The sequence below is a fragment of the Myxocyprinus asiaticus genome, chromosome 7 (assembly GCF_019703515.2).
Source record: "Myxocyprinus asiaticus isolate MX2 ecotype Aquarium Trade chromosome 7, UBuf_Myxa_2, whole genome shotgun sequence".
Taxonomy (NCBI): Eukaryota; Metazoa; Chordata; class Actinopteri; order Cypriniformes; family Catostomidae; genus Myxocyprinus; species Myxocyprinus asiaticus.
In genome coordinates this window covers 42,617,033-42,627,848 of record NC_059350.1, presented here as the reverse complement: position 1 = coordinate 42,627,848, position 10,816 = coordinate 42,617,033, and the positions used below count along the sequence as shown (strand labels likewise).

The 10,816-nt window shown below is 40.1% G+C and overlaps 1 protein-coding gene across 4 annotated transcripts; it reads right to left on the bottom strand.

The window, feature by feature from the left end:
- Positions 1–931: 931 nt before the first annotated feature.
- Positions 932–10,325, bottom strand: LOC127444335 (protocadherin-18-like). 4 transcript variants are annotated; one of them, XM_051703628.1, is made up of 4 exons: positions 7,345–10,325; positions 7,009–7,097; positions 5,909–6,078; positions 932–1,892 (listed from the first exon to the last, which is right to left on the bottom strand). In XM_051703628.1, the coding sequence occupies exons 1-4, from the start codon at positions 9,832–9,834 to the stop codon at positions 1,243–1,245; spliced, it is 3,399 nt and encodes a 1,132-aa protein (XP_051559588.1). In that variant the 5' UTR covers positions 9,835–10,325; the 3' UTR covers positions 932–1,242. The 4 variants fall into 4 exon arrangements, with proteins under 4 accessions (XP_051559588.1, XP_051559589.1, XP_051559590.1 ...); XM_051703629.1 differs by having other exon boundaries at positions 932–1,889; XM_051703630.1 differs by having other exon boundaries at positions 7,009–7,064.
- Between the last annotated feature and the right edge of the window lie 491 nt (positions 10,326–10,816).

Below are 10,816 nucleotides of genomic sequence, written 5' to 3'. Positions count from 1 at the left end.
GTCCTTGCTAATCAGGGGTGGCTTGGTATAACATTTGGGGGGCATGGCATGGTTTTATGTAAACCCTCATAGCTAATAACATTGAGTTATAGCTGTGTAATCAGAGCAAAATGACACCCTTCTGGGTTTGTGAAGACAGCAAAGTGAAGAAGGTTGCCTGATCAGACATATTATGGAAATGTTTATTTCAAGATCAAATGTGTATTTAAATAAACTAGCGAATTAGATTTTTATAAGCAGGGGGGATTTGATGATTAGCACTCCTACTGAACATGTCATTATTTTATTTTTTAACTGCAATACCTACTCTGCTCAAGAGGGGGAGCTCCTAGTGAAAGCTGTGGTGAAGTTACAGAACATGAAGAAGATGCTGGTTTTTGGGACTTAAAAGTGAGTGAGATGCAGTTTGATTCATCAACAGGTTCCAAGGCTAACAATATAATGAAAGCTTGTGAATACTGGTTTCCCAAAGGGGAAAAAAATAATAATAATTACATCTAAGGTCGCTAGATAGATTTGTTGCAGGATAAATAATACAATAAAAACAGACAGCATTGAGGAGATATTTCCAAATGTGTTTTATTTAATTTAACATCATTGAAAAATCATTACTGTTGAAAAAGAGAAAAATTCTTATAAGGTCCCAAGAGACATTTCACAGTCACTCATGGAGAAACCACGGAAAGAGAACAGATATTAGCACTGGTGGGAATATATTGTTGTTCACATTAATAGCAGAGAATTGGACCACCAACAATAGTTCATATTCATTGTGAAATATGTATTGATTAGAAACATCCTCTCTCACACACACACGCATATTAAACATTTTCAAGTATACAAACAAATCTTGGTTAAATTGTCCGTATGTGCAGTGAAATACTGTATAAAAATAGACATTTGTATTGCTTTCTGTACAAACATATATATATATATATATATATATATATATATATATATATATATATATATATATATATATATAGATATGGTAAAAAACAGAGAAATAAAAAGGAAGTTACAATCACATTGTGTTCACTTTTGTACAAAAAGACCAAAAAGTCAGTACCAATTCTGAAATAAACAATATTAACCAAAACATTTTCACATGCGACTCGATCAAGGCTACAGCGCTGAACTCACTCTCTCCCTCCCTCATTCTTTAAACGATTAAGTCACTGTATGAAAATAGAGTGAAAGCAAAAGAATGAGATAGGGAGACATTCTTTAACAGGTTGTTGTTTAGCTCTGTTGAAGTAATTTGTTCATTTCAGCAACCAGTTCGCTAGCGTCGACAACTTCATATCTCGTGTCGTTGCGTTTTCCCTGTCGCTGACTGAACACGCTCTCCAAGTCATCCTCTTCATAGTTCTCTGGAATTTCCTCCATAGCCGGCAGCCATTTTAAATGCACCTGCGATGCTGTGTGATTGGTCGAGCCATGTCCGCTCATCACAGAACTGCCAGGGTTCTGAAAGTGAGTATTGGCTGCCCACAAGGCCACTCCATGTGGGTAGGCGGAGTTTGACGCTGACGCCTTACCCGGCAGGAAGCCCTTCCTGATCTCCATTGCGATGGAAGAAGGGGACAGCGCAGCACATTCGTCGATCTCTCTGACCTCAGTATAAGAAGTTGGCAGGAGACGTTGGAAGACGTTGTTCATTTCTGACAGCAGCGAGCTGCCACATTCCTCCTCGTTCTCCTTTCCAAAGGTGGAAAAGCTCTTCTTAGCTGAGTCGACTGACTGCTGGTCCTCCTCTAGGACCTGAGGCCTGCTTTCCTCGCCGGGGATGTACATGTTAGCGCGGTAATCTGAGGACGCCTGGGATGGCATCCAGCACTGGTCAGAGTGACCCAACACACGGCACTCCTCCGTACACAACCTCATGACTGCTGCGTGAGAGAGAGAGAGAGAGAGAGAGAGAGAGAGAGAGAGAGTTTTAAGAATACTTCATCTAACTTTTTTTAAACATCAAAACTGTCCTCTCTTGAGTAGCTAAACCCATAGGAAAGAAAAACCACAACTGAGATTTCTTTAAAATATCAGTTGTTTCTCCCAGACAGAATTGCAACCTTGTCTCATAGAATCACATTCCTATGCTAACATTTTTGCAAAATGATTTTTATGTGCCTTGTTGTACATATCACGGAAGTTTCCTGGTGATTTGAATACTAGAGGCACTACAACAAAAAATACTTTAATTTCTTTCACACAAATCACAAGAGCACACATTATCAGTTGATAAAAACTTAGGCCTACTACACAGCAAAAAATTATTTTCAAGACAAGTATTTTTGTCTTGTTTTCCTGTCAAATTATCTAAACATTCTTAAAATGTGATTTATTTACTTGTCAAGCAAAATGGGATAAGATATTAAATCTTGTTTTAGGTAGTTGGTTAGATTTAAGGTTTAGCATAGGGAGGTAGGTAGGTTTTGTTGATTTAAAACCTTAAAGAAATAATTGACCCAAAAAATATCATTCTCTCATCATTTACTCACCCTTATGTTGTCTCAAACTCATATGACTTTTTTTTCTTCCATGGAACACAAACTGAGATAATTTAATGGAGATATAATGTCTGTTTGTCCATACAATGCAAGTAAATGGTGACCAAACTTTCAAGCTCCAAAAATAACATAAAGGGATAAAGGTAAAGTGGTTTTATCCATGTCTTCTGCAACAATCCAATATATTTTGTGTAATAAAAGACCAAAATGTAACTCCTTTTTTCGCAGTAAAACTTGACATCAGCAGTCTCCATAACGATCATGATTTCAAGCTCGATTACACTTCCTAGTACCAGTTAGCGCTCTGTACATGTGTCAAGCACTAGGGAGTCTAATTGAGCTAGAAATGCAATGGCAAGGTGTAGAATTAAAAGGGAGTAATATGTTGGTCTGTTCTCAACCAAATCCTATGAGATCTAGGGATGTAAGGATCCATTGATCTGGATCGATGCATCGATCAAATCACCAATGATACGATGCATTGATTCAAGGCATAAACATACTGTAGATATATATTTGTTTTAAGATGCACCTTTATTTTGAAATTGTCTTGCCAGCTACGTCCGTACTCATTTCCATCAGGTGATGCAGCAACCTTATGATATTCATCTTGCTTTATAAGCGCTAAATATGATTCTCATGTGGGACACGGATGTGTGCGGATTATACGTCAATTAAACATATAAGTACTCCATTTAGTCTCCTGAGCTATGAAATATCAACCTTTGAGCACTAAAAATGTTCTGGGCTTGTGAAAAATAGAGAGGGAAAGTAAGGAGAACAAAGGGGACATGATAGAAAGCATGGAGGGATGAGCAAAATGGGAAAATGAAGAGGGATGATAAGGTTAGGAATTTAGAGAAATTATTTCAGAGGTGGGTGAGTTAGGGAGGGTTTGAGAAGCTTTGAGAAGAGAAAGAGTTTGTCAGTCTTTCATTTCTAGTTTCTTTTGAGCAGCTTGACATCATTTGTTGAGCTGGATTATCATTCATTACTTTGGCAATGTCGCCTCACATGAATCAGATTTGACTGAATTTGAATTTTAAAGACAAAGCAGCAAAAAAGGAACAAAAGGAGAGGACAAACTGGAATAGGCTGAAACATTGGGGTGGGGACAAAACACCTTAACGAAAATTACTATAAACTACTTTGATGAGGAAAGGGTGAATCTCTCTAATCGATGCTCACGGTTTGGTTTCTTTTTCTCTATAAAAGAGGAAGAGTAGGGCTGAAAAAGCAGCCCTCTGGGGAGAGAAAGAGAGGGAGAGAGAGAGAGGAAGGGGGGTTTAAACTGCATTGTGAAATCAATTACTGTGAATTTTCTTCAGTTCAGATTTTGAAAACATGGTACCGTCACTCAGAATGAATACAGGGAAATATCATCCCAATCCCCACATCCACACACATATGTTTTGGGTATGGGTAATGAAACAGATTGACTTTGCAAAAGATGGTGGTCACAAAAATAACATGATTTCAGCCAAATACCTAATTCAAAAGCTTTTTGGCAGTGTTGGGTAACGTTACTTTTAAAAGTAACTCATTAGAATATTTAACTATTAATTAACTTAATTAAAAAGTAGTTTTTTTTTTTTTATGGAAGGTAAAGCTTACGTTACTTTTGCGTTACTTTTTTCTCACAGCCACTTTCTCTTCTGCATGATTTGTTTTTCCATCATCATGGCAGCCAATATGAATAATGAAGAATAACCACTGTCTTACCTAAAGCAACAAAGTCCAACACTTGAACCTGCATCATATCTGTCATCATATGCTGTGCCCATTGACAATATCAGAGTCAACTTAAGATGTTTATCGAAAGTCAGGATAAAATTCAGTGGGGAATGCCAGCCTAAATTGTTCAAGGAATAAGTCTGATGAATAAATGAATATTTTTCTCTCTAAGTCATCTCAGTACACAGCGCGTACAGACACCACAACTTCAAAGGCGCATGTTGATACAACTTTAACGGAATAGTTTTTAATGCTACCAAATTTTCATAAAAATGTCATGAATCAAACTACTTGTTTATTATAAAACAAAAATGTTGAATATTTTTAGAAACTAAGACATTTCCTCTGCATACACAATCGATGTAGAACATTGCTTGGAGCCACTGATCCAGAGTCTTTTATCATCCCATTGTCCCAGTTACAGGGAGCTCTAACAAGGAGAAGTCCGGCTGCATAAGTCCATGAATTGAGTGAGTATTTCACCCTGTGTATCATATCATGGCCGGTGGAAGACTAATCTTATAATCCCTCTGCCTAAACACGTTTACTGATTTTTTTTATGCAGTGTGTATTAACACGAATCAGTCGCGTTTCACTCAACCAAATGTTGACCTCATATTACGCTAAAACACTAAATGCACATGCGCGTTAGCAAGTTGATTGACAAGCGATGTCTGTATCTAAAAGGTGATTGGCTCTTTTATCTGCAAGGTGGAACTTCCTTTCTACATCTATTGACTGTTGGGTGCTAGAGCTTCTTGACTGGGTGTTCCAGTTTCTCCCATTCATTTAAATAGAAGTGACTTGTCTCTGTTAAATAGTCTCTGGCCACACACACTATAGAACTACAATGCCAATCATGCACTACGTCTCCTCCCTGAAGTTTGCGCAATTTTACTCCTGATTTCTCTCAATACTGGAACAGTAGAGGTGTACAAAAGCAACACGTTACTTTATTTAAAAATATCTCCGATATTATGGTTAAAATAAAAAAAAAAATATTGCGTTCCTTTACTCGTTACTCGAAAAAAGTAATCTGATTACGTAACATATTTTTATCGTGTTACCCACAACACTGCTTTTTGGGTTACCAAAAATGAAAATTCTGTCATCATTTACATCATCATTCCAAACCCATATGTCTTTCTTTCATCCATGAGGAGACATTTTGAACAATGTTGACACTGCTTTTTTTTTTTTTTTTTTAATACAATGAAAGTAAATGGTGAATGAAGTTGTTAAACCTTTACAGTACATTGAGCTTAACATCTCCTTTTGTGTTTCATGAAATAAAGAAAGTCATATAGGTTTGGAACAACATTAGGGTGAGTAAATAATTACATAATTTTCATTTTTGAGTTAACCATCCCTTTTTATGTGCACATTGAGTATAAAAGCACAGCCAGTCTGCACTAATATGAACTTCAGCTCAAGAATCAAGAAACATAGTAAAAGGTTATTTAATTTATACCTTGACTGCACCTGTTCACAATGTAATAAATGTAACTCACCTTAGACACTACTGCATGTTAGAAACCACATCGGTAAATGAGCTATGAACTCATTGCAATCAAGCTGATGAATGTCATAATTCAGGGTGATAAAAAGGTGCTCTTCATGGGCACAAGAGGAACTGTTAAGACCAATCTGAGAACTTTTCTTACCTTGGTGGAGACGGTGGTGTCCATCGCTGTGGAAGAGGTCTCCGAAGCCGTCGCCTAGCAACCGGTCAATGGGCGAATCACGGCCCATCTCGCAGTCGCTGTCGCCCGCATCACTGTCGCCACGCCCACTATCTTTTAGACTAAACTTATCCATGTCCTGGAGGGCGTACCTGTACACATTCACACAAACAACACACAGTTACATGTTGAAAGCAATTCTGAATTGTTTGCAAGAGATATATCTATAGTAAGGTCACTATATGTCAACAATGTAAAAATATACATTTAAAATAAATCACTAAATTTCAAAATCTACAGAAAACCTCTATTTAACTTTGAGAAATTTAAAAAATAACGAATACGTCCTGAATGATACACATAAATGTTTTCTTAGATCTACATAGTCATCTACTGTAACTTACTTAATACAAAGTTTACCATAATCATGTCAATGCATTACATACAGTCTATGAACATGAATATTGTATGCAGAGCAGACAAGAACACGCCCCACCTATCATATGCACCAGTAAAAAATCCTTCCAACTTAAATAGACAGTAATCTTCATGTACTATGATATAAACAGTGACCTATCCCATGCTGATTCTTTGGTACTATACATTTATTATACACACCAAAATGGCCCTTAAATATGATTTGAATCATATGAGCAGAGGCATGCAGGACAAAAAGGTAAAAACATACACTAATGCCACTATGTTTCTAAATCATCAACATGATATTGAAATGTATCATTGTATGAAACAATGGTCACAACAATGTGCACAGGATAAAGTGACATGATCCAAGAACAAAACGCAGATGAGAGGAACAGAAAAAAGCACAGAAGCAAGCTATGACCTCATGTGAGAAGCAGTCCAATCAGGATCTGCGAACGTGGGTGACCACGGCAACAGGGAAGTTCTGTCCTATTCTACCCCAAACATTTTAGAATACCTTTCATCCAATCCGATCGAACCAGCACCCCACAACAGGTTGAGTATCACTACCCATCTACTCTAGCGTACTATTTAGAGCACATCATGCCCATATAAATAGTTGGAGCTTGGAGCATAGTATTTGTTGGTTGTATGTTTACCTGTAGCTGCGAGAGTATTTGTTTCCTCTGAAGCTGGGCCTCGGCTGATACTGACCCTGATGGAGTATTGAGAGGAGCTGTGAGACTTGCTACAGCAAAAACAGATGACATAAATAAAAAATAAATACTGATGGATGACAACTCTCATTCACACACGCACACACAGAAATGAACATGAAAATCGTGTTAGCACACAAACACCAAACCATGACATGAATGTTAACAGATGAAAATGAATGAAAATATGATGACACTGAGTATAAACAGAGAATTCACAAGCACTTTACGAAGGTTAATATCAATTATATTGTTGCAGTTACAAGCATGCATTTTTACCTCCATGGGCTGTGTGGCATGTGTAAGTTCCAGGACAAAGTTCTCAGGGATGTGATTGGAGGAAATGGTGACCAAGCTGTTCAGTGATTGGTGGCTGTGCTGGCTCTGCCGGCTGCCCATGAGAGCCCGTTCAGGCCCGGGCGAGGAGGTGGGCGAGCGATGGTGTGCCCGGATTGGGAGGGTCCCATTGACAGTGGGCACCAAGGTGATGTCGCCTTTGTGGATCTGCCGTGATGGTTTTTTAGGGTGCTGTTGGTAGGTGGACTCTGCCACCCTGCAGTTGTAAGAGCGAGTGTCCTTCTTCTCACGGGAGCAGCGAAGTGCAAAGGCCACCATAATAATCAGCAGAATGGCACAGATTGCCCCAAGGGAGATGATGATGATCATGGAGACATCTAGAGGGTTCTCTCTGGTTCCTCCACCCGTCAGGTGGGGGTTCATGTGGTTCTCAATGTTTTCATAGAGTGAAAGCCTCAGTAGAGCTCTGGTGCTTTGTGGTTGTGTTCCAAGATCCTGTACTAGAACGTCCAGTTCCACATGGTCCAGAGGAACTTCTTGCATGCTGACATTGGTGCGAATTTCACACGTTTTAGCGTCCATATCGAAGTAACCTGCTTCATTGCCCCCTATGATAGAACATGAAATGTCACCATTGGCACCAGCGTCACGATCTATTGCCCTGACAACAGTGACCATGTCGCCCACCTCTGCATATTTGGACAGTGGAACATCAGCTGTGTGGTTCCATAGCTGTGGCATCATGATGACCGGCCTGTTATCATTCTCATCCAAGACAGTCAACCCAACAGTCACATTGCTGCGAAGCGGAGGACTTCCGGAATCCCGAGCCTGGACCAGGAATGAGATCTGACTTACGTCTTCACGATCAAAAGTACGCAAGGCATAAATGTCTCCATTAGAAGGGTCAATGGTGACATACGTGGAGATGGAGCTTCCATGGATCATACTTTCAAGTATAGAGTAGCTCACTTGTCCATTTTGGCCTAGGTCTGGATCTGAGGCCCGCACAGAGGACAGGTATGCTCCAGGTGAGTTATTTTCCACCTTGGAAATCTCATACCTGCTCTTCTCAAACCTTGGTGCATTGTCATTCTCATCCTGGACTTGAACAGTAAAGTGTTTGATGGTAGATAGACCTGGAGAGCCTTTGTCTTCAGCTATAACAGTCAAGCTGAACTCTGACCTCTTCTCTCTGTCCAGAGTGATATTAGTAAGGATCATGTAGTTCTTCTCATATGTCTTCTGTAGTCTGAAATGACCCTGGCCGTGGAGTCGACATTCCACCTCTCCATTCAATCCAGAATCCAAGTCATCTACCCTCACCAGAGCTACAAATGTATCTAATGGAGCTGCCTCTGATATATAAGCAATCTCTTCATTCCCTGTGGACATCAGGTTAATACTGATGTCTGGTTTGTTGTCATTCACATCCACCACTTTGATTATGACTTTACAGTGTGCAGGCATAGAGTTGGGGCCCATATCTTGAGCTTGAACATCTATGTCATAAGAATTTGCGGTTTCAAAGTCCACTTTTCTCATCAGCGTTAGCTGACCATTATCGGAATTAATCTTAAATGTCTCTAATATTTTGGGGGATACATGACTGCTAAAAGAATATTGGATTTTTCCATTGGTGCCTTCATCTGGGTCAGTGGCATTCAGATCAATAAGCAGACTGCCTAAAGGTGAATTTTCAAGCAAATTTATCACATAAGATGGCTTTGCAAAGACAGGATTGTTGTCGTTCGAGTCAGCTATGCTGATTTTAAGGAGCGTCGTTCCAAATTTGAGGGGAACGCCCCTGTCTGAGGCTGTGAGCTGGAGTTCAAAGCTTGCTCGCACCTCTCTATCCAGTTCTTTGAGCACAACGAGCTCCGCGTACTTCGCGCCATCGGTTCTGGTTAGAATATCAATCTTAAAAAAGTCAGACGGGGTCAGAGAGTACGTGCTCAAAGAGTTCTCTCCGACGTCTGGATCGGTGGCGCTGTCAAGGGGAATGCGCGTCCCCACAGCAGCGGTTTCGGAAATCTCAATGGGAATGACGGAGCGGGCAAATTGTGGCGCGTTGTCGTTAATGTCCAAAATCTCCACTTCAATGTGGAACAGCTGTAGGTGTTCCGTAGGGAGGGTCAGAACGTCAAATTCGATAGTGCAGTTGAGATTCTTCTCACACAGTTTCTCGCGGTCTATTTTGGTCCTGATGCTGATCTCTCCGTCCTGGTCGCGCACGGCGAGGAGAGATGCGCTGCCGCGCTGCATGGCTCTAAAGCGCAACGGAATGGAGCTCGGAAGTTTCGCTAAAACATCAGCAACATCTTCTCTAAGTCTGGCGATCACTGTACCGACCTTCTGCTCTTCGTAAACTTGGTATTTCAGCGTTTTAGCTGAGGCATGCCAAGCTGATGTCACAAGCAAAGCAAGTTTGAGTAAAAAGACACAGAAGAATTTGCCCTTGTTGGTATCCATGTTGGGTTTAAAAAATAAATAAATAAATAAATAAAAAAATCTTGCAGGCACAGAAATAAACTCCCAGGATGATTGTCGCTTCCTTTGTTGAGCTGCCTCAATGCTTTGCGTGCGTTGTTATTGTTTCAAATGCATCTCCAAAACCATAAAAAATGTCTTCAGAAATGTTCCAATGTATACAAAAAAATAAGTCTTTGAAAATTAAGAGAGCACAGCAACATAAAGTAGGCAATGTAATTCAACCCAAAAGCACATATCCCTCTGTCTCTAAGGAGAAATCTGTTGCGCGTTTCAAGAGACTGTGAGCACAACCTCCGTCTGGAGAGTTTGTGCGCGCGTATCGGTCTCCGGCTGTCTGAAGATACTCTTTGACAGACCAACCCAAAATAGCAAAGCCTCCCTTTAGAGCCACGGCTTCAGACAAACGCTTCTCCCAAATCTAGGGCTTCCCCTTCTCTCTGCGACTGACCATTCAACACAGAACCACTACAGATCCCAATTAAATGAAGGGGAGAAAGGAAGTGGATGACTCCGCCTTTTAAGGTCTCTCTCTCTCTCTCTCTCTCTCTCTCTCTCTCTCTCTCTCTCTCTCTCTCTCTCTCTCTCTCTCTCCTAAGCGCGCATTAACAAAGGATGAGAGAGAATCATTTAAGACTAGCTCGAACTGAACTTTCACTCTCCATGGCTGTCCGTGTTTTAAACAATTAATTCACTTATTATCCACCACTATTTTATCTCAAGCCTCTAAAATGACTGTTTGTCATATCTGTGTAGACGCAGGAAAGATTCATTTATTAGTTGGCCTCATTTACAAATAAAATTAGCCTAGATCTTACTGTGAGGTAGGCTATATAACATTCATTCATTTTCGGAGGACTAATCTTTGGATCAGCTGTCCACTGTGGGCCACACAACTGCATAAGTGCATTTCTTGTCACTCGCTTTCCCTGTTTATGGTGCGATATTTTCTCACGCGCTACTG

What these genes read in the sequence shown, in the direction of transcription:
- LOC127444335 (XM_051703628.1), bottom strand. Translation starts at nt 9,834, where the DNA reads ATGGATACCAACAAGGGCAAATTCTTCTGTGTCTTTTTACTCAAACTT. An exon ending in ATGCCACACAGCCCATGGAG is followed by an intron (nt 7,098 to 7,344) that starts GTAAAAATGCAT and finishes TTTTTGCTGTAG; the next exon opens with CAAGTCTCACAGCTCCTCTC. An exon ending in AAATACTCTCGCAGCTACAG is followed by an intron (nt 6,079 to 7,008) that starts GTAAACATACAA and finishes GAATGTGTACAG; the next exon opens with GTACGCCCTCCAGGACATGG.